Source organism: Dipodomys spectabilis, unplaced genomic scaffold (assembly GCF_019054845.1).
Source record: "Dipodomys spectabilis isolate Male_0828 unplaced genomic scaffold, ASM1905484v1 ptg000230l, whole genome shotgun sequence".
Lineage (NCBI taxonomy): Eukaryota > Metazoa > Chordata > Mammalia > Rodentia > Heteromyidae > Dipodomys > Dipodomys spectabilis.
This window is the reverse complement of record NW_024870907.1, coordinates 1,472,303-1,495,792: the sequence shown is the minus strand read 5'-3', so window position 1 is coordinate 1,495,792 and position 23,490 is coordinate 1,472,303. Positions and strand designations below refer to the sequence as shown.

Genomic DNA, 23,490 nt, shown 5'->3' with positions numbered 1-23,490 from the left:
AGTGTTCACTCCTAAAAAAAAACAGTGGAAACCACCAATTTAAATTAATTCCTAGTTTGTCACACTACTACTTCTATGTAACAGAATAACCGCTTTATTTTCAGAAGATTGTTATTTCACACACACACACACACACACACACACACACACACACACACACACACACACACACACACACACCGCCCCGCCCCCCATTTTATTTCCAAGTTTGTGGCCAGCCTAGGATAGGGAGGTTCTCAAGACAAAAGACAAAAATAAAATGAACAAAAAAAACCATGTTTTCACACACTATTGGTTGCCACCCTTCTCTGTAAACTTAGGGAAGATTTCAAGAATAAAAAATAAGTAAAAAGTACATTTATGAGACATACTTGAGAAACTGGTGCTTGACCGTTGGAAGGAGCCAAAGGCATATTTGTTACATTCATGCCCTGTGGTGGGAACTGAGTCTGGGAGAGGAATTGGCTCTGGCTGGAAGGCTGCTGCATTCGAGGCCCATAGCCCATAGGCTGTAAAAGAAATAGAGCATGAAACTGTTTCATTAGTTATTCTACTACAAGTGGAATCATCAACTGCTCTGGCTCTCCTGTAGGGTTTTTGGAACAGAGAGGGAGACAAGTAAATAGGCAAAGGAGAGCAAGGATAGGAAGAGAAAGAACATAGTAGAATTATTTAGCTTTTTTCTTTTTTTTTTTTTGGGGGGGGTGGGGGGAGTTGGTCGTGGGGCTTGAACTCTGGGCTTGGGCATTATCCCTCAGCTCTTCAGCTCAAGGCGAGTGCTCTACCACTTAAGCCACAGTGCCACCACTTCTGGTTTTCTGAATGGTTTATTAGAGACAAGAATCTCACAGAATTCCCTGCCCAGGCTGGCTTTGAACTGCTATCCTCACATCTCATCTCCTGAGTAGCTAGGATTACAGGCGTGAACAACTGGCGCCCGGCTAGAATTACTTACTTTTTTGCCAAGGTAACAGAGACTAGCCTTCTTTCAAGAATGTACAAATGAGGCTGGGAATGTGGCTTGGTGGCAGAATGTTTGTCTAGCATGATGAAGCCCTGGGTTGGATTCCTCAGTACCACATACAAATAAAATGCCGGAAGTGGCACTGTGGCTCAAGTGGTAGAGTGCTTAGCCTTGGATTCAGGGACAGTGCCTAGGCCCTGAGTTAAAGCCCCAGGACTGGCAAAACAAAAACAACAAAACAAGAATGTACAAATGAACACTTCCTTGTTACATGAAGCTACTGGAATAGGTAAGAAAAAGCAATGCGAAGACATCAGCTCTTTGCTCTTGTTGGTGCTGTCAACACAATTCTAAGAATCCTTAGTGGTTAAAAAAGTCAAATTCTACAAGTTGTGGCTGAGAATCACAGAATTCAGAATCTGCAAATGTTGCATTTATAATGGTATCATACTTTTTTCATTTTCAGTTCCATTATGTGACTTGACTCAGGCACCAGTTCTGTCCAAGTTTTTTGCACAAGGCTACTTGAGCCACAGCTCCACTTGTGCCTTTTGTTGGTAAACTGGTGATAAGAATAAAAAATTTTCCTACCTCAGCAGGCTTCAAACTACAATCCTCAGATCTAAGCCTTCTAAATAACCAGGCCAATGACTCAGCTTTTTTTTTGTAATTAGTGGTTGAGATAGGGTCTTGCAAAATTGTTGTCAAACTGGCCTTGAACTGTGATACTCTTAAATCTCTGTCTCTCTCTTTTTTTTTGGGGGGGGGGTCAGACATGGAGCTTGAACTTTGGGCTTGGGCACTGTCCCTGTGTTCTGCTCAAGGCGAGCACTCTACTTCTTGAGCCACAGTGCCACTTCTGTTTTTCTAGATAAGAGTTTCATGGACTTTCCTGCCTGGGCTGGCTTTGAACAGCACTCCTCATATCTCAGCTTCCTGAGTAGCTAGGATTACAGGCCTGAGCCACTGGCGCCTGGCAATCTCTGCCTCTTGAGTGGCTAGGGTTACAGACCTCATCCACTGAACCTAGACTGTTGGAAAAATTTCTTTTCTTTCTTTTTTTTTCTTGGAGGTGGGTCTGGTCGTGGGGCCTGAACTCTGGGCCTGGGCGCTGTCCTTCAGCTCTTCAGCTCAAGGCCAGCGCTCTACCACTTGAGGCACAGCGCCACTTCCGGCTTTTTTCTTTTTGCTTAGTGGTGCTGAGGAATCGAACCCAGGGCCTCATGCATGCAAGGCAAGCGCTCTACTACTGAGCCACCTTACCACCCCTGTTAAAAAAATTTCTAAAAATCTATTACTAGGTAAGAGATCAACACAATTAATTTTAGTATCTGTTTCCTATTTATTTTATGTCATTCTCATTTGGAAACAGTACCGAGGATTGAATTGGGGAACATGCTTGCCAGACAAGTTTTGTACTAGTAAGTCACATATCTTTTGTTTGCACTGTTTATATTGAGGCAGGGTCTTAAGTTGTTGTCTGGATCCGCATTTGTTCAGCATCTTCCCCTTTTACACTTCCTGCCACAACATCTCCTGATCTCAGTTTTCCAAGTAGCCAGGATTACAGAGATGGGTCACTTGTACATATCTCGTAATTTAGAGTTTGGTAGTCCACTTCTTTAAATACTGTATCTCTTCCCATCTCTGAAACTTTATACTATTTCACTGTATATTAAGGGACAAATACAACGTAAGTGCAATACAAGAACAAGGTTTCCCTGGGCAAAGATGGATCACCCTGTAATCCTATCTATTCAGGAAGCTGAGATCAGAGGATTAGTTTAAAGCAGTTAATTCCACTCAACTATAAAAAAAAGCCAGAAATGGAGCTATTACTCAAGTGGCAGAGGTCTAACATTGAGACAAACATCTCAAGGACAAACATCCCTAAGTATAGGCCCCAGTACAACCCTGCCCTCACAAAACACACACCAAGGTGCCATGGCTTAAACTTATTTATAAAAAGTAGAAATAGCCAGGCACTGGTGGCTCAGGCCTATAATCCTAATTATTCAGGAGGCTGAGATCTGAGGATCACAGTTCAAAGCCAGCCCAGGGAAGGAAAGTCCATGAGACTCTCATCTCCAATTAACCACCTGAAAACTGGAAGTGGTGCTGTGACTCAAGTGGTCAAGTGCTAGCCTTGAGCTGAAGAGCTCAGGGCCCAGAGTTCAGGCCCCATGACCAACAAAAGAGACAGAGAGAGAGAGAGAGAGAGAGAGAGAGAGAGAGAGAGAAATATTTGTAACTATTGTGTAAAGTGAAAACACAATACCCAAATGAGCCAAACTAACCGCATTGAGAGCACCAGGCTGAGCCATCTGTCCGTGGTGCTGAAGAGGAGAAGTTTGTCGGGGTCCAATAGGAGGCTGGGGAATATTCATCTGGCTGAACTGATTCAAACCTGTGAGCACATATAAAATGTTGCATCTGAACATTCATAGAACTGGAGAACCAATACAAAGCTTCTGAACTAAATTCTACATCCTGGCTAAGTGTTTAAACGGTATGCCTGATCTTGATCTGTTGTCAGCTAGTCCCGTTTCACCAGTCAATATGCTTTTTAATCAATCCTCCATTTCTCAGTGAGTTTCAATTCAAAGAGGTTCTAATTTCCAAAGGAAACAATATCTGCTGTTAGCCTAAAGCAGAATATGGAGAGGAAAGTATAGTTCTGAAGTATACTAGGGAATCTTCAAGTTGCCGATGAATCTCTTTCACCACTTACCAGGTTGTGGCGTTATCCGAGGCATCATCTGATTTGGCACACTACCACGGATCATATTTGGGTCAGGTAGAGGACCATCTGGAGGAAAGAAAGGGTTCAACAAAGATCTTTCATCAGTGGCCCATTACCAATACAACAAAAGCCACAGATCATTAATATTAATAGCTTCAAGAATTCAGCGTAACCCAGAGCTTTCCCACTGCTAAGGTAGGAGCCAATCTAACAAAGATACCACTTTCTCATCCTGTGGCCCCATCTTGGTCTTGTTGCTATGGTAAGTTCAGAGAACTGGCCTCAGAGATAGGGATACCTACTGTATTTGAGGATGAGCAAGTATCATTATCTGCTGCAATATATGTTTCACGGATAGGAAAAGGATGGTCATTTATAGGTAGGACATAGTGGTGGCTCCATACCCCTACCAGAGGACTACTTGAGCAACACTAGTGTCCTGAATGATACTACTTTACTACTTTAATAGAAGCAAACTCTAGTTCTATGTAACTCCCCTAAAAACAGAGGGGAGCCTATGAGCCTAGAGGAAAGGTGGCACCAGAGGTAACACCATACTGAGGGGCGGGGGATAAGCAGGGGAAGTAAGAGTTGGGGGTGAGGCCAGATGAGGGACCCATGAGGGCTAAGTATATGGCACCGAAACACTGGCATTGGAAGATGTGGTACATCTAGGGCTATCTGGTTTGGGTCCTTCTAGCAGCCGCCTTGCCAGATATGTCTAATGCTTCCCCATCAGGCATCTTGTTGCCATAATCTTCTTGATCTGAGCATGCTCCCATGGTTGCAACTAGCAAAGGAGCTCTGGTGTGCCCTCTTCAGCACCTCTACTCAGCCAGTAAGGGATGATAAGTGCTGGTACCAAAGCCAAGGACCAGCCTTTAACTATTTAAGAAACTAAAGCTAGCGACTTCCTTGAACCACTGGTGCTGCTGGGGCACAGCTGCCCAGCCACTGTCCCGATTTGCCTTAAAACTGAAAGGAGATCTAGTCTTTGCATTTAGCTGAAGGTTTCAAACTGAAGAAGGCACACTGCGTGATTAAGTAGCTCTTTAAATGATTTGCCTGAGTAAGTAGCTCCTTAAAAATAGGCTGACTATGGGGGGGAAGGTGGCTCAGTGGTAGAGCGCTTGCCTTGCATGCCTGAGGCCCTGGGTTTGATTCCTCAGCACCACATAAGCAAAAAGAAAAAAGCTGGAAGTGGCGCTGTGACTCAAGTGGTAGAGTGCTTGCCTTGAGTTGAACAGCTGAGGGACAGCACCCAGGCCCAGAGTTCAGGCCCATGACCAGACCCCCCCCCCCCCCAAAAAAAAGGCCGAGTAAGTATGGATAAAAAGCCTGCATCATATGTAACTTAGGAGTTACATTCTCAAAAAACAAGCTCTGAACAATACCTGAACCTGGAAAAAGACAAAAACTGCATCAGTGTTATAAGGAATTACTGAGTATATTTAAACACAAAAATAGTTTTAAAAAATCTGTTCTATAAATATACTTATGTTCAAATATAATGTTTTTTGAGGTAGAGGAAAGTGCTTCTAGCAGGGTTGAACTCAGGGCCTCAAGCTAGTGCTTATCTTTTTTGCTCTAAGTTGGCATTCTACCACTCTAGCCACAGCTATACTTCCAACTCTTAGTGGTTAATTGGAGATAAGAGTCTGGCCTTTTTTTGCCCAGGTTGGCTTTGAACTGTGATCCTCCGATGATAAATCTCCTTAGTAGCTATGTGACTGGTCACAGGGACAAATGCCTGCAAACCTACGTACTCAAAAGGCAGAGACAGGGAGGACCACAGTTCAGGGCTAGTTTGACCAATTAGGTAGAATGTGCCTGCCATCCAACTACATGAGAAGAACAGGAAGGACTGTGATCTAAGACTGGCTGAGGAGATAAACTTAAGATCCTAACTGAACAAAATAAAAGAGATATGGGGTGTAGCCAGCAGAGAGCTTGAATAATTGAGATCAATTTAGTTCTACATGATGAGAAAAGAACCAAGGATTATTTGCACATCCTGTAGGACATTCCAACAAGGTACGGTGCATAGAAAAGAAACAACTTTTATAGTATCCTGAGAAGAGATAGGACAAGATTCCTGTAGTAACCTAGCTCCTCCCTCACAAATGCTACATACTCAAGCTCCAGACACATTCACTGGTAAAATACTCTGCTTTAAGGAGAAAATAAGCACCATGTCAGGTAACACTCATCTTACAGCAAACATGATTTTAACCTTTCAGACAGAAAATATACACACTGTGTATAACTTTTCACATATTTAATCTTCTTTCATTCTTTTACTAAGGTAAAAAGCACCTTTTTTTAAAGCCTATTGTGGGGCTTGAACTCACTTCCTAGGTGCTGTCCCTGAGCCTCTTTTTGTGCTGCTCAAGGCTAGTGCTCCACCACTTGAGCAACAGAGCCACTGGTTTTTTTTGTTTTGTTTTTTGGGTATTTTTTTTTTTTTTTTTTGGTCCGGTCTTGGGGCCTGAACTCTGGGCCTGGGCGCTGTCCCTCAGCTCTTCAGCTCAAGGCTAGTGCTCTAACCACTTGAGCCACAGCGCCACTTCAGGCTATTTTTCTTTTTGCTTGTGTGGTGCTGAGGAATCGAACCCAGGGCCTCAGGCATGCAAGGCAAGCGCTCTACCACTGAGCCACCTTCCTAGCCCGTTTTTTGGGTTTTTGTGGGGCCTGAACTCTGGACCTGGGTGTCCCTCAGCTCTTCAGCACAAGGCTAGCACTCTACCACTTGAGCGACAGTACCACTTCCAGTTTTCTGGTGATTAATTAGAGATAAGAGTCTCAAAGACTTTCCTGCCCTGGCTAAGTTTGAACCGTGATCCTCAGATCTCAGCCTCCTGAGTAGCTAGGATTACAGGCAGGAGCCACTGGCACCCTGCTGTTTATTTACTTATTTTTTAAGTAAGTATTAAAGATGCTCATTACTAGCCATGGACCGGTGGCTCTGGTTAATTGGAGATATGAGTCTCAAGGACTTTTCTGCCCTGGCTGGGTTTGAACCGTGATGCTCAGATCTCAGCCTCCTGAATAGCTAGGACAATAAGCGTGAGCCACTGGTGCCCAGCTTTATGCCAACTTTTAAAAGTATTTCCACTAATATTCTGTATGCCTTATATTTTTTGTATGATTCTTGCATGCAAATTAAAGTAAGGAAGTAAGCTATTTTGGCAGATATAAACTTGTTCCATGGGCTGGGAAGGTGGCTCAGTGGTAGAGCACTTGCCTTGCATGCATGAGGCCCTGGGTTCGATTCCTCAGCACCACATAAGCAAAAAGAAAAGAGCCGGAAGTGGTGCTGTGGCTCAAGTGGTGGAGCGCTAGCCTTGAGCTGAAGAGCTGAGGGACAGCGTCCAGGTCCAGAGTTCAGGCCCCACGACCAGACCAAAAAAAACAAGAAACAAAAACAAAAAAAACGAACTTATTCCTAGAAATGGTTTTTGGTCTAGTCTATAATGCTGGTGTCTCATTCTTGTAATTGTAGCTACTCAGGAGGCTCAGATCACAGTTCAAAGCCAGCCTAGGCAGGAAAGTCCATGAGACTCTTATCTCCAATAAACCACCAGAAAACCAGAAGTAGTGCTGTGGCTCAAGTGGTAGAGCTCTTAACTTGAGCTGAAGAGCTGAGGGACAGTGCCCAGGCCCAGAGTTCAAGCCCCATGACAGATCAAAAAATAAAATAAATTTTTCAACCCAATTCAAGTAGCTCAAGTAGAGATCTCTGCTTCTATGACCTGAGTTACTAATCACGTACAAATCATATACTAAGATAATTTCTTTAAAACTAATGTTTTTTGCTTTTTCTGTTGTTTCTACTACTAGGGCTTGAATTCATGCCCTTTGTGCTCAAGACTGGCACTCTAACACATTTGAGCCACAGAGCCATATCTCCACCGTGGTATTTTGTTGGTCTCACAAACTTTCCTATAGGGGCTGGTCTTAAACAACAATCCTCAGATCAGGCTCTTGAGGAACTAGGACTATAAGGATCAACCTTATTGGCACCAAGCTCCAACACTAATCTTGCCTTTCCCAATTCTAAAAATCTGTTTCCTACCTAGCCCAAAACAGACACATTTTCTTTAACTACTTGTAGGGGTAGGTATGGGGTTGGAATGTGGTGATCTCACACTTACTAGGGAGATGTTCTACTACTTCAGCTCATGCCCTCCCCCTTTATTAGTTGATTTTGATACAATGAGCCTCCCAGTTGGGCCCCAGATAGTAACATCTGCCTATTAAGACTTACTAGACTAGCTGATATGAAAGGACACCCATCTATCATTGAGTAGTGCTCTCATAAATTTCTCTGCTCAGGTTGGCTTTGAACCATGATCTTCCCATTCTTAGTCTTCTAAACAGAATTATAGATGTGAACTAGCCTTGCATATGGATCTTCCCTTGCTCCTTAAAGCCTCCATGTATAGTACCGTTTCTGCCAGAAATGTTGCTCTTCCTAATTCTGCTTGCATCTTGGCACTAGAAACCAGTCGATGTCACTGATGGCATTAAAGCTGCTGAAGGTCAGGGGCAACTAATATTCCGTACTTTAGGACCTCATGAAAGGAAGGTATATTTTCTAATTCCACTAACAACCCACTGGAAGTAGTGTCTCTGCTGACTCAGCTGGCAGGGGCAGGAAAGTCTGTGAGACTCTTATCTCCAATTGACCACCAATAAACTGGAAGTGGCGCTGTGGCTCAAGTGGTAGAATGCTAGCTTGAGCTAAAGAGCTTGGGGATAGTGCCTAGGCCCAGAGTTAAAGCCCCACACTGACAAAAAAAGGAATAGGAGTGTGACTAAAGCACTGGCCCTGAATTCAAGACCCAGCATCACCCCCACCATCCCCAGACACACATAGGTGTATGGCTATTTAGATTTTGAAAATATGAAGCACAATGGGTCATAATAATAATCTCAGCACTTGAGAAACAAAGGCAGGATGAACCTAAATCACAACAACCTGTCTTAAATTAAATGATAAAAAATTAGCTCATGATTATAATCCTAGCTACTCCGGAGGCTGACATCTGAGGATCACAGTTCAAAGCCAGCCCAGGCTTCAGCCTGGAGATGAAGAACTGAGGGACAGTGCCCAGGCCCAGTTCAAGTTCAATGACAAAAAAGTAAATAAATAAATAAAATTAGATCTTTTAGGGACCCCTAAACCTAGATGGCCTACAATCATGAATTGCCTGCCTGTTATGAAGTCATTTCCTGGTATCACTGTGACAGATATTGTGGGCAATAAAGATGTCAGATTATAAAGACACACTAAATATATGCAGAAATCTTTTAATATACTTTTCTACTATCGTTGTACTAGGATGAAAGGCACTTACTGGAAGTCATTCCTGGTTGTGGCTGCCCCATGTTAGGGCCTGGATTCATGGAAACTGGTACCATGCTTGCATTTGGTAGCATACTTTGTTTCTGTAGTCTAGTCCTTCGTTTTTCTTCTAGTTCTTTCTGGATTTTATAGATCTTCTCAGCTAGAAGGTGGTAGTATTCTGCCTGTTTTTGGATTTTAGAAGTAAAAGATGTTTGGATAATAATAATAAAGAACCAAAACCAAGTATTAGCTTCATTTAAAAGACAATGGAGAAGTATCTATGTACTTATCCTTTGGTGACAGTTCAAACATGAGCTTGTTTGTAGTATGAGACACAAATCTCATAGAATTTATACAATAAAGCACAACCTCTACAAGTATGTTTGCAGAATACACACTTGTAATTTACAGTATCCTATATTTCGAAGTAGGATGAATACAGAAAAGGAAGTTCAATTGCTGTTTTGAAAATAAACTTCAGGGTTGGGAAAGGTGGCTCAGTGGTAGAGTGCTTTTCTAGCATCAATGAGGCCCTGGATTCGATTCCTCAGCACTACATAAGCAGAAAGAGCTGGAAGTGGCGCTGTCACTCAAGTGGTAGAGGGCTAGACTTGAGTGGAAGAGCTGAGGGACAGCACCCAGGCCCAGATTTCAAGCCCCACAACCAACAAAAATAAATAAAACTTCAGATGAAAACATCAAGTAGCTGATTTACCATATTCTCGAGAAAAAAAGCACAGAGCAATAATAGCTCAGACACTTTTGAACTGATAGAAGGACAATCAAGATAACGAGCCATATGCAAGGCGGTATATTAAAAGGAAAAATATGATTCTTGGTGATGTTCACTTAGAAAATTGCTTCATCTTGCTTGGGGCTTGGTAAAAGGTGAGCTAACAGCAGAAGTGAGTCCTTCTAAGTGTTGCATGCAATAATGTAGATGGAGGATAAACTAACCAGGAAAAACCCAGTTTTATAAATAGAAAGAAAAGCCACATGCTTACTCTATTATTTGCAGATTCATACATGTCCCCTTCTACTTTCCGAGCATATGCAACCAGGTTTTCCATTCGTCTGTCTTTTAAAGCAGCAGGATCCGGAGTGGGAAATATGGCTTGAACACTAGGAATAGAAAATTCCACTACTGTAGTAACTTGTTGGATTTTCATTCATTTCATAGAAATGCACAATATTTTAAGTGTTTTCCTAGTTAGTTTTTTTCCATTTCAATATACTGAACATATTGAGCTTTTTTTTTTTTTTTTTTGCTTATGTGGTGCTGGGGAATCGAACCCAGGGCCTCATGCATGCGAGGCAAGCGCTCTACCACTGAGCCACCTTCCCAGCCCATATATTGAGCTTTTAAAAAATGAAAAGATAAAAGTAAATAGGGAAGGTGGTTCAGTGGTAGAGTGCTTGCCTCGCATGCATGAGACCCTGGGTTGGATTCCTCATCAGCACCACATAAACAGAAAAAGCCGGATGTGGCATTGTGGCTCAAGTGCTAGAGCACTAGCCCTGAGTTGAAGAGCTGAGCAACAGTGCCCAGGCCCAGAGTTCAAGACCCACAACCGACAAAAAAAAAAAAGGAATAGGAGTGTGACTAAAGAGGTATAATGTGGGGGCTGGGAAGGTGGCTCAGTGGTAGAGCGCTTGCCTTGCATGCTCAAGGCCCTGGGTTCGATTCCTCAGCACCACATAAGCAAAAAGAAAAAAGCCGGAAGTGGCACTGTGGCTCAAGTGGTAGAGCACTAGCCTTGAGCTGAAGAGCTGAGGGACAGTGCCCAGGCCCAGAGTTCAGGCCCCATGACCGGACCCAAAAAAAAACAAAAACAAAAATAAGAGGTATAGTGTGAGTTGGGAAGTTGGCTCAGTGGTAGAGCGCTTGCCCTGCATGCATGAGGCACTGGGTTCGATTCCTCAGCACCACATAAGCAAAAAGAAAAAAGCCGGAAGTGGCGCTATGGCTCAAGTGGTAGAGCTCTAGCCTTGAGCTGAGGGACAGCGCCCAGGCCCAGAGTTCGGGCCCCACGACCAGACCAAAAAAAAAGAAAAAGAAAGAAAGAAAGAAAAAGACGTATAGTGCCTACATTCAATCTCCAATACCACAATCACAAAACAAAGTAAAGCAAAACAAAAGAACCTGTCAAAGATCATTTATAGGGCTACTGTTTTAGAATACCTAAATGGAACTAAGGAATAGTAGGTGAAATGGAAAGGTACTTCCTCCAAGAATAAATGCTCCATGTTCTTTGTAGGATTTGCTCTTATTTATCATGGTCTAGGCTCTGCATTTATTATATATTGCAGCACATTATATTTTATCAGTTCATATCTACCCTTGGACTGCCACTCTACAGGCAAGAACTTTTTCAAATTCGAGTTTTTGAGCACTAGCATGTATCAATTGCACAACCAAGAATACAGAAGATTTTCATTAACCAAAGAACAGATATACCAACAAGATTCAAATTGTCAATACAATATAAAAGCTTTACAAGAGCTGGGAAGGTGGCTCAGTGGTAGAGCGCTTGCCTTGCATGCATGAGGCCCTGGGTTCGATTCCTCAGCACCACATAAGCAAAAAGAAAAAAGCCGCAAGTGGTGTTGTGGCTCAAGTGGTAGAGCGCTATCCTTGAGCTGAACAGCTGAGGGACAGCATCCAGACCCAGAGTTCAGGCCCCACGACTGGACCCCTCCCCCCCCCCAAAAAAAAAACAGAAAATAGATATTCCTGCTATCACATGTTAAAGAACTAAAGCTAAGGTTTTTGGTGGTTGTTTTTTTTGGTAGTGGGGCTTGAACTCTGGGTCCTGGGCACTGTCCCTTAGCTCTTCAGCTTAAGGCTGAAAAGCTCAACTCTACCAGTTGAGCCTCAGCACCATTTTTTGTTTTCTGGTGATTTATTGGATGGAGCTGGGAAGGTGGCTCAGTGGTAGAGTGCTTGCCTTGCATGTATGAGGCACTGTGTTTGATTCTTCATCACCACTTAAGCAGAAAAGGCTGGAAGTGGCACTGTGGCTCATGGACTTTCCTGCCGAGACTGGCTTTGAACCTCGATTCTCAGATCTCAGCATCCTAAGTAGCTAGGATTACACGTGTGAGCTACCAGGGCCTGGCTTAGTTTTTCCTTTTTTCCTTCCTTCCTTCTTTCTTTTGGGGTCCAGTTATGGGGCCTGAACTCTGGGCCTGGGTGTTGTCCCTCAGCTCTTCAGCTCAAGGCTAGCGCTCTACCACTTGAACCACAGCGCCACTTCTGCCTTTTTTCTTTTTGCTTATGTGGTGCTGAGGAATCGAACCCAGGGCCTCATGCATGCAAGGCAAGCGCTCTACCACGGAGCAACCTTCCCAGCCCCCCTAGTTTTTCTTTTCTTTTGGAACTAAGGTTGAATTTGTACTTGCTAGGATGGCATTCACTTGAGTTACTCCCAAGCCAGCATTTTGATCTCAGATTTTTTTTTTTTTTGCCTTATCTACCCAGGCTGGTTTCAAACCTCAGTCCTGTAAGTCTCAGCCTCCTAAGTAACTAAGAACTGTTATTATGTGCCACTGGTGCACAGTTCTTTAGTTTTCCTTACAAAATATAAATGGTGTCTGTCATTGACATAAAAATTTAATTTTTGACACTAATCAGAATTCAGTATTAAAACTGGACTCCTACAAATGTGAGAAAGATAAAATGGGCAATAAGAAAAAAAGCAGGAAGTGGACACTTGGTTCAAAGTGGTAGAGTACTATAGCCTTGAGCAAGAGAGCTTAGGGACAGCACCCAGGTCCTGAGTTCAAGCCCTACAACTGACAGAAATAACCAAGACCAGTACTATCAACAGTAACAGTAATATTCCTTTGAGTAAATGCATGGCAGATTGGAAGCATAAAGATATAGTAATTCTTGGGATTGGGTGGAGGGGTGAGGGGAGACTGGGAAGAGATGTGAAGGGTAAACAAAGGAGGAGGCTGCAATGCTTGATAAGAAATGTACTCATAGCCCGGCGCTGGTGGCTCACGCCTGTAATCCTAGCTACTCAGGAGGCTGAGATCTGAGGATCGCGGTTCTAAGCTAGCCCGGGCAGGAGAGACCGTGAGACTCCTATCTCCAATAAACCACCAGAAAACCGTAAGTGGCACTGAAGCTCAAGTGGTAGAGCGCTCGCCTTGAGCTGAAGAGCTGAGGGACAGCGTCCAGGCCCAGAGTTCAAGCCCCACTACCGACCAAAAAAAAAAAAAAGAAATGTACTCATTATCTTGCCCATGTAATTGTAACCCCTATGTACAGTATGTTCACAAAAAAATAAAATTAAAAAAGATATAGTAACTCTTATGAGAAAAGCCCATAATCTTACAGTTTATGAACCAGATGGTTTCGAAGATCCTGAGTAATATCTTCATGCCACTGTTTCCGAATTCCAGTATTGGATGGTTGAGCTGCTGTTGGCATAGGACCCAGGGAGGTCACACTAGCATTTTCATTGATCATTGGGCTTTAAAAAAGTAGTTATGATAAGTTTTAGTGAAGAAGGATACGATAAAGAAGACATCCACTAATTAGAAGTAATAGTTGATTACTGCCATAGATCTGTGTGGGAGGGTGGTACTGACTGGATTCTGTGTTTGTACCTGTGTAAAAAAGTGTATACAGAGGAAGAGTAGTCTCCTGAATGAAAAACTTAAGTCCTGCTATGAAAGTTAAGTGGATTAGACATATCTTAATTTTCAGAGAGCACTTTGTAAGAGGGTTCTTAACAGTGGGAGAGAGAAAATTCATTAGTATGTAGATAAAACACAATTTCCTATTTTATTAGGAAAAGTACAAGTGACTCTAGACATAAATGATATAATTCTAAATATATATAAGGATGCTATCCAGATTCTCTTCATTCATAAAAGACATTTTTAAAACAAAGAAATTCTTACATAACTGAAATCTGGCTCAGGACATAAATCACATTAAAACTTACTTTTGAGAATTTATGGCTGAATGCAACATGGAGTCAGAAAGAAGATTTGGGGTTTGAACCCCTACACCTCCATTTACTCCCATAGGACTAGCACCTAAGTCAAAAGAAAGTAAGAAAAAACAAATAAATAAAAGCCATAAAACGATAGACTTCAAAGGCAAATTGAAGAAAAAAATGAGTAGCACATAAAATAAGTTATTAGCAATACATACTCTATATAAAGCAGCCTTTAAATCCAGTAAGAAAATGGCGAACAATGCAATTAGAAGAGGCAATTAATTCATCATTATCATCCTTTTTAAATAACAAAAAACAAACAAACAAAAAAAAAAAAACAATCCAAAGGCTAGGAGTATGGCTTAGTGGTAGAGTGCTTGCCTAGCTTGCATGAGGCCCTGGGTTTGATTCCTTAGTACTACGTAAACAGAAAAAGCCTGAAGTGGAGCTGTGGTTCAAGTGGTAGATTGTTAGCCTTGATCTAAAGAAGTTCAAAAACAGTGCCCAGGCCCTAAGTTCAAGCTGGTGGCTCACCCCTGTAATCCTAGCTACTCAGGAGGCTGAGATTTAAGGATCACAGTTCAAAGCCAGCCTGGGCATGGAAGTCTGAGAAAATTTTATCTCTAATAAGCCACCAGAAAACCAGAAGTGGCACTGTGGCTCAAGCCTTGAGCTGAAGAGCTCAGGGACAGCGTTGAGGCCCAGAGATCAAGTCCCACCACCAACAAAAAAAATTCAAGTATCCTCCCATGTACTTTCCTGCTCAAGTCTACTGCTCTACCACTTTGAGTCACACAGTGCCACTTAGCATTTTCTGGAAGTTAACAGGAGATGAGTCTCATAGATTTTCCTGCCAGGGCTGGCTTTGAACTGCATTCCTTAGATCTCACCTTCCCAAGTAGCTAGGATTACAGGCGTAAGCTGTTAGCACCAGGGTAAGTAACATGTTCTTATGGTACAATAAGTACTTTTTTTTTTTTTTGGGGGGGGGGGGGGGTGGAGGGGCTGTCCTGCGGTTTGAACTCAGTGCCTGAGCATTGTCCCTGAGCTTCTTTTACTCAAAGCTAGCACTCTACCACTTGAGCCACAGTGCCACTTCCAGCTGTTTCTGTGTATGTGGTACTGAGGAATCAAACCCAGAGCTTCATACATGCTAGGCAAGCACTCTAGCTAAGCCACATTCTCTGTGCTCTCTCTGGTCCTGAGTTCAAGCCCCACACACGAAGGGGAAAAAAGAAAAACAAAAACACACACAAAAAAAACTTTTCACCATGTGCTCAATACGTTCTTAATAACAAATTGATTTTAAGATCAGTCTTGTATTCAAAAGTTGATATCCAAGGAATTTAAAGTATTCATTAGGCTGGAAATATACTTCAGTAGGGAGAGATTTGTATACATGTGTGCATGTACACGCATTCATGTTTATTTAACAGGAACAACATTTTCAATTCCTAAGCAACTTTTTTTTTTTTTTTTTGGGGGGGGGGGGGGGGTCCAGTCGTGGGGCCTGAACTCTGGGCATGGGCACTGTCCCTCAGCTCTTCAGCTCAAGGCTAGTGCTCTACCACTTAAGCCACAGCACCACTTCTGGCTTTTTCCTTATGTGGTGCTGAGGAATCGAACCCAGGGCTTCAGTCATGCAAGGCAAGTGGCTCTACCACTGAGCCACCTTCCCAGCCCCCTAAACAACTATTTTATACAGTATTAAGTATTATAATTTAGAGAGTAATTTACTGTTTAATTTTTTATTTTACGTGGTACCAAGGAATTGAACCCAAGACATCATGCATGACAGTCAAGCACTTTACCATTAAGCCACATTCATAATCCCTAGAGAGAAATTTATGTCGGAGGTATATGTAGATTACCTGCAAACAGTACACCATTTTATAAATGGGATTTGAGCATTCTACTTTTTTTTTTTTTTTTTTTGCCAGTCCTGGCTGGGTACTATAGCTGACCTTCTTTTGCCACTTGAATCACAGCACCACTTCCAGCTTTTATTGTTTACGTGGTACTGAGGAATCAAACCCAGGGCTTCAAGCATGCTAGGCAAGTACTCTACCCTAAGTCACATTCCCAACCCTCATCCCCCAATTTTTTTTTTTAAGCTCTATTTTTTTTTTTTGGTCTTTTTTTTTGGTACTAGGGATTGAACCCATGATGTTGCATTTGCTAGGCAAGCGCTTTGCCATTGAGCTACAGCCCAGCCCTCATCCCCCAATTTTGATATCTATGGATAGTCTTAGCATGAGTCTCCCTTATTTTTTAATAAAAAATTTAAAAAGGAGCAAATGCCATGAGAGTTAACTAAAAAAAAATTGTAATCCTCAATATCTACTTGGAGAAAACGGTTGCATACCTGAAGCTAGTATATACCACTAAAAAGTACTTATGACTGAGAGAGAATAGTTTTTGACTGGATATTTAAGTTACTGGATATTTAATATAAATAACCATACAGTGTAAAGGTAGTTGTGGACTAATACATGTGATCTCATTTCAGCAACTTACAATAACATAGGATCAAAATGAGGATCAAAAATGAAATACAGGCAGGTGCTGGTGGCTCATTCCTGTACTCCTAGCTACTCAGAAGACTGCTATGTCTGAAGATCTGGATTTGAAGTAAATCCTCCTGGAAACTGCATGAGACTTTTATCTCCAAGTAATTATCAAAAATGCTGGAAGTGGAGAAGTTGTGGTTCAAATATTACAGCATGCCTTTAGGACAAAATCTCAAACACAGTGCCAAGGCCCTGAGTTCAAGCTGAAGAACCAACACAAAACAATCAATCAACAAAAACAAGAAAAGAAAAAGGAAATATAACAGAAGCAGTTCCTGAGTGTGTACACATTATGAAAGGACCTTTATAACACATATAGCAATTTAAATAATAATTTAAGAAAAAAAAAAGAATAATCCATCAAAGGAGTTAATCCCGAATTTCTAGCCAGAATTTAATCAACCAATGTGTCTAGGAAGACATCAACTTACTCATGTTGCTCATGGGCCGCATGCCTTGGGGAGACTGTCCAGATTGGGGATTCTGCTGGTTCTTCGTTTGCACCTGCGGTTGTGGTGGCATCTGGTTTACTTGATAGGGTAAGCCAAGAGCTGCATAGGCTCGCTCAATAGAGCTGGGATCAATCTGACTAACAGTGCTTAAGCTAGGTGTAGACTGCTGACCCACTCCGAGAGAACTAGGGTTTCCCAGCCCAACAGGTGCTCCAGTCAAAATTGCTAGAGAAGACAAAAGAATGGTATTACAATATTACACTGGGGAATGCTCTAAAATTTGAGTTGGGTCATAGCTGCACAATTTGTGTATTTGAAAAAAAAAACGCAATTGGTTACATATGTTAAATGGTGAATTTTGTTGTATTTAAGTAACACCTCAAATTTTTTTTTTTGAAGGGGGGAGGTGTTCATGGGGCTTGAACTCTGGGCCTGGGTGTTGTCCCTAAGCTGAAGGTGAGTGCTCTACCACTTTAGCTACCACGCCATTTCCAACACCTCAGAATTTGTGTGTGTGTATATAAATGCGTGCGTGCGTGCGTGCGTGTGTGTGTGTGTGTGTGTGTGTGTGTGTGCATATGCGTGCACGCATGCTGAAATGGGGCTTCAACAAAGGTATGTGCCTAGTCCTTGAGCTTTTTCACTCAATGTTGGTGCTCTACTAATTGAGCCAGAGCTCTACTCCTGGCTTTTTGGTGGTTAACTAGAGACAGAACCTCAGATTTAGTTGGGTGTCAGTGGCTTATACCTATAATCCTAGTTACTCAGGAGGCTGAGATCTGAAGAGCACTAATTCCAGTTTTTTCTGAGGAATGGAACCCAGGGCCTCATGCATGCAAGGCAAGCTCTCCTACCACTGAGCCACCTTCCCAGCCCTCCTCCACCTTTTAAAGTAAATTTTAGGGGCTGGGAAGGTGGCTCAGTGGTAGAGCGCTTGCCTTGCATGCATGAGGCCCTGGGTTCAATTCCTCAGCACCACATAAGCAAAAAGAAAAAAGTTGGAAGTGGTGCTGTGGCTCAAGTGATAGAGCGCTAGCCTTGCTGAAGAGCTGAGGGACAGCGCCCAGGCCCAGAGTTCAGGCCCCACAACTGGAACCCCCAACCCCCCACCCCCCGCCAAAAAAAGAAAAGAAAAAGAAAAGCTCTTCTACAACTCATACTTAGTAAAGTATTATCAATTTTGTTACTTTGACTTTTCATGCATTAAGAGTACAGTGCCTGTGGCTCACGCCTGTAATCCTAGATACTCAGGAGGCTGAGATTTGAGGGTCACAGTTCAAACGCAGCCAAGGCAGGAAAGTCCCATGAGAATCTTATCTCCAATTAATCACCAGACATCCAGAAGTGATGCAGTGGCTCAAGAGGTAGAATGCATGCCTTGAGCTGAAAAGCTGATGGATAGTACCGAGGCCCAGAGTTCAAGCCCCACAACCAACAAAAAATAACATAAAATAAGATAAAATAATTAAAATGGAGTAAAAATTCCACTGCTATTGTGGACACTCTGACAGAAGAATTGTGATGAGCTAAAAGAGTAAATATTGAGAGTTCCTGAACTTTACGTAATTTAATCCTATATATTAATATGTGGATAATGAGAAACAGGGAAAATAAAAATGAAAAATACTTTTCAATGTAGTCTCTGACAGTAGCAACTAATTAAAAGGAAATTCACCCAATTAAGAACAATGAATCCTATCAAGTCACCAGTCAGAACCTCAGGATACTTCTGGTATGAACTTACACTGCTGGTTTCTCTTATCCCCAGCATTTTTTAGCGGAAGACACACAGGACAGTCATGTCTTGTACAATTCTTCCAGTGTGAAATGATTTGTCGAGAAGATGCACAGTGTGCCACTAAAACAAAAAAAATTTAAGTAAGGATTTTTACATGAATAATAGCCAAATTATTAAACACTCAAGCAAATGATATAAATCATTTCTTCATAACAACACTACTAGAAGATAATATTAAACATAACACAACTGGAAGATGCTATTAATAATGAGACCTTGAGAAAACAATCAGTACAAACTTATGCAATCTAGTTGTAGAGCAGCCCATCTTCTACCAGCATGCTATATTTACTTTAGATAAAAGCATTATAAGCCAGTATTATGACACATATTGCCTATTAAAGTTTTTTTTTTTTGGTCAGTCGTGGGGCTTGAACTCTGGGCCTGGGCGCTGTCCCTCAGCTCTTCAGCTCAAGGCGAGTGCTCTACCACTTGAGCTACAGCGCTACTTCCGGTTTTCTGGTGGTTTATTGGAGATAGGAGTCTCACGGTCTCTCCTGCCCGGGCTGGCTTTGAACCGCGATCCTCAGACCTCAGCCTCCTGAGTAGCTAGGATTACAGGCGTGAGCCACCAGCGCCCGGCTCTATAAAAGTTTTTAATGACGGGGGCTGGGAAGGTGGCTCAGTGGTACAGCGCTTGCCTTGCATGCATGAGGCCCTGGGTTGGATTCCTCAGCACCACATAAGCAAAAAGAAAAAAGCCAGAAAGACCAGACCCAAAAAAAAAAAAAAGTTTTGAATGACAACAGGACACCAATGGCTCATGCCAGTAATCCTAGCTACTCTAGAGCCTAAGACCTAGAGGATCACAGTTTAAAATTTGAGATTGAAAGAGTGGCTCAAGTAGTAGAGTGCTAACAATGAGTGGAGGAAAAAAAAAAGGACACTGAATGAGGCCCTGAGTTTATGCTTGTGTATTAGGAGTACATACAGATTTGTTTTCTGGTGTTAATTACAGGACTTGAACTCAGCGCTGGAGTACTGTTTCTGAACTTTTGTGCTCAAGGCTATCAATTTATGACTTGAGACACAGCTCTATCTTGAGCTGTTTGGTGGGTATTTTTATTTTGCTTCCCCCCCCCCCCCCCATTCCTGGGGCTTGAACTCAGAGTGTGGGCATGATTCCTGAGCTGCTTTTGCTTATGGCTAGCACTCTACACTTGAGCCACAGCATGACTTCCAGCTTTTTCTGTTTATGTGTTACTGAGGAATTACATCCAGAGTTTCTTACATGTTTGCAAGCACTCTACCACTAAGCCACATTTCCAACCCTGGTGGGTAATTTTTTAAAGAGTTTTGGGGACTTTTCTGCCCCAAGTAACTTCAAAACTAGATCCTCAGATCTTAGCCTGCTAAGTAATTAACAATGCCTGTACAAAGTTGTTTGTTTGGGGGGTTTTTTTTGGGGGGGTGCCTGTCCTAGGACTTCAACTCAGGGCATAAGCACTGTCCCTGAACGTCTTTTGCTAAAGGGTAGCACTCTATTTCTAGCTTCGAGTGATTAAAAAAAAACTTTTTTTTTTTTTTTGGGGGGGGGGGGGGTCCAGTCGTGGGGCCTGAACTGGGCGCTGTCCCTCAGCTCTTCAGCTCAAGGCAAGTGCTCTACCACTTGAGCCACAGCGCCACTTCTGGCTTTTTTCTTTTTGCTTATGTGGTGCTGAGGAATCGAACCCAGGGCCTCAGGCATGCAAGGCAAGCGCTCTACCACTGAGCCACCTTCCCAGCCCCTGAGTAGTTAATTTGAGATGAGAGCCTCAAGGGTTTTCCTGCCTGGGCTGGCTTCCAACCACGGTCCTGAGATCTCAACCTCCTGAGATCTCAACCTCCTGAGTAGCCAGGATGAGCCACTAGTGCCTGGTTAAAAAATTTTTAATTACTCTATAAAATTAGCTATTAAACTCGATAAAACCGATCAAGTAAAAACGTATGAAAATGGGCATTTGCAGGACACAAACAGTAGCAAAACTCAGTAATACCTAACCATAGGCAATTATTTGCTGAATAAGACTCAACTGCATAGGGAGAGAAAATAAGGACTAATGGGATTACATGAAATTAAAAAAGCTACTGAATATCAAGGAAAACAAGTACCAACAAGAGACAGCTCACAGGTGGGTGTCAGTGGCTCAAACCTATAATCCTAGCTACTCAGCAGGCCGAGATCTGAGGATCCAGTTCAAACCTAACCCCTTAAAGTCCATGAGACCCTTATCTCCAATTAACCTCCAGAAAGCCAGAAGTAGTGCAGTGGTACAAGTGATAAATCCCTAGCCTTGAGCTGAATTGCTGAGGGAAAGGGCCCAGGCCCAGAGTTCAAGCCCCACAACTGACAAGAGAGCATTCACAGAATGGGAGAAAAATCTTTTGCCCCTTAACAAGGGACAAATTAACTAATACCCAGAATATGTCAAGTTAAAAATACCAGACAGTAAGACAATCAAATTAGTAAAAGAAATTTAGTCTGCAAATGAATTAAGCAGAGTTCAATAGTACAAATGGCTAATAAATGCATGAAAAAATGTTTAACTGGAGTCCACTGCTCACATCTGTAATAATCCTAGCCACTGAGATCACTGTTAAAAGCCAGGCTGCTCAGGTTCAGTCTACAAGATTCCTAATTGCAGTTAACCAACAAGAAGCTAGAAAGAAGTGGCTATGGCTCAAATGGTACAGTGCTAGCCCTGAGCAAAAAAGCTCAGGGATAGTGTCCAGGCCGAGGTCAAGCCCCTTAACCTGCAAGACCAAAAAAAAAAAGGGGGGGGGGGGGGGGGAGCCGGGTGCTGGTGGCTCACGCCTGTAATCCTAGCTACTCAGGAGGCTGAGATCTGAGGATCACGGTTCAAAGCCAGCCCGGGTAGCTCAAGTGGTAGAGCGCTCGGCTTCAGCTGAAGAGCTGAGGGACAGTGCCCAGGCCCAGAGTTCAAGCCCCACGACTGACAAAAAAAAAAGGGGGGGGGGGGAGGGTAGTGGAAGAGCATTTTGCCTGAAGTACAAGGCATTGGTGTTTTGTTTTTTTTTGGGGGGGAGGGAGGGAAGGGTTCCCTCAAAAATATATTTTCTGTGCGGATGGTGATGGATCACACCTATAATCCTAGCTCTTCAGGAAGCTGACCTCTGAGATCATTGTACAAAGCCAGACTGGCAAGAAAGTCCATGAGACAATCATCTCACTTGACCACCAAAATCACTGAAGGGGAGCTACAACTCAAATGGCAGGGTGCCAACCTTGAGCAAAAAAGCTCAGAAACAGCACCCAGGGCCTGAGTTCTAGCCACAGGGTCAGCACAAAAGAAATAAATACACATATATAGAATCCATGTAAATATGTATTTGTATATGGCCTTGTTTATAGCACATTTGTCTGTGCCCATGTGCCAGATTACTTCCAAAGGTGATCCTCAGATCTCGTGTCCCGAGTATCTAGGATTACAGATGAAAACTACCAATGCCCATCCAGTAGATTACTTAACTGCCTAAAACTAAAGGGATCAAAGATGTCCTTCACCAGGTAGATAATCTGTAGTACATCCAGTACATCTAGATAATGAAACTTTTTTTTTTGGTGGGGGGCGGGGGGAAGTTGTGGGGCTTGACCTCTGGGCCTGGGCGCTTTCCCCGTGTTCTTCAGCTCAAGGAAAGTGTTCTACTGCTTCAATCCACAGCACCACTTCCAGTTTTCTAATGGTTTACTGGAGATAAGAGTCTCATGGACTTTCCTGCTCGGGTTGGCTTTGAACCGTGATCCTCAAATCTCCCCCTCCAGAGTAGCTAGGATTACAGGAACCTGGCTCAGACAATAGAATTTTTTGTAACACTTTACTGAATAAACAATATACACAAAGGATTGAGGGCACAGCTCAATGGCTGACCACTTGCCTTGGATGCTCAAGACATGGGGTGTAATTGCTAACATTGCAGTAACAACAAAAATGGAAATTAAAAGAACAAATTATATATTTTGCTTAGTTTGGATATACATAAACAATACCATCATCATAATCAATGTACTAAAATCAGTTCCTGGCCCTATCGGCCTACTCACCTTGGCAGGACTTGCCTGACTGGCAGTGTGTCATGTGGTTCAGAACATTCTTCATCGTACGACAGTGGGGAAGGTTGCACTGCCTCACTTCCCCATTAGCCTGCTCCCGGCGCTGGCACTTGTGGGCATGTAAAAGGAGTACAAGCTGCTGCTGGATGAGCTTGCGCTTCTCTGGATCTGCAGTGTGTGCTCCAGAACCCATCCCTTGGGTGACTGGAGTCACCAGGCCTGGCTGCTGGCCCTGGGGGGCAGGTTGCTGCCCCTAGGGAATGTAATAAAGATACACAACTGTCAGTTGTTACCCTTTAGTAAATGCCAATCTATTTATTTTCAGGTAAGCCTTGTAATAGCCTTTGAAAGACATGTAGGTTTTTTTTTTTGGTTTTTTGGTTTTTTATTGATAAAAACACATTTCTGAGGTTAGGAATATGTTTACTTGTCTTTACATGTCTATTACTTAGAGGATACCACCTAAAATATAGGTGACACACAACAAAAATAGACCAGGTGTGGTGGCTCACACCTCAATCCTAGCTACTCAGGAGGCTGAGGATCACAGTTCAAAGCCATCCTGGGTAAGAAACAATTTTAAGTTGTTTTTTAATATATCCCCCAG

The 23,490-nt window shown here is 42.8% G+C and overlaps 1 protein-coding gene across 1 annotated transcript in view; it reads right to left on the bottom strand.

The window, feature by feature from the left end:
- Ep300 (E1A binding protein p300) overlaps window positions 1-23,490 on the bottom strand; it is a 79,494-nt gene that overhangs the window by 35,366 nt on the left and 20,638 nt on the right. The window contains exons 4-13 of the mRNA XM_042697872.1: window positions 22,875-23,136; window positions 18,779-18,892; window positions 17,014-17,259; window positions 14,016-14,109; window positions 13,401-13,538; window positions 10,062-10,179; window positions 9,068-9,239; window positions 3,696-3,773; window positions 3,262-3,371; window positions 372-509 (exon numbers count right to left, since the gene is read on the bottom strand). Of these exons, the coding sequence (XP_042553806.1) occupies window positions 372-509; window positions 3,262-3,371; window positions 3,696-3,773; window positions 9,068-9,239; window positions 10,062-10,179; window positions 13,401-13,538; window positions 14,016-14,109; window positions 17,014-17,259; window positions 18,779-18,892; window positions 22,875-23,136 (1,470 nt within the window). The remainder of the gene's footprint in view (window positions 1-371; window positions 510-3,261; window positions 3,372-3,695; window positions 3,774-9,067; window positions 9,240-10,061; window positions 10,180-13,400; window positions 13,539-14,015; window positions 14,110-17,013; window positions 17,260-18,778; window positions 18,893-22,874; window positions 23,137-23,490) is intronic.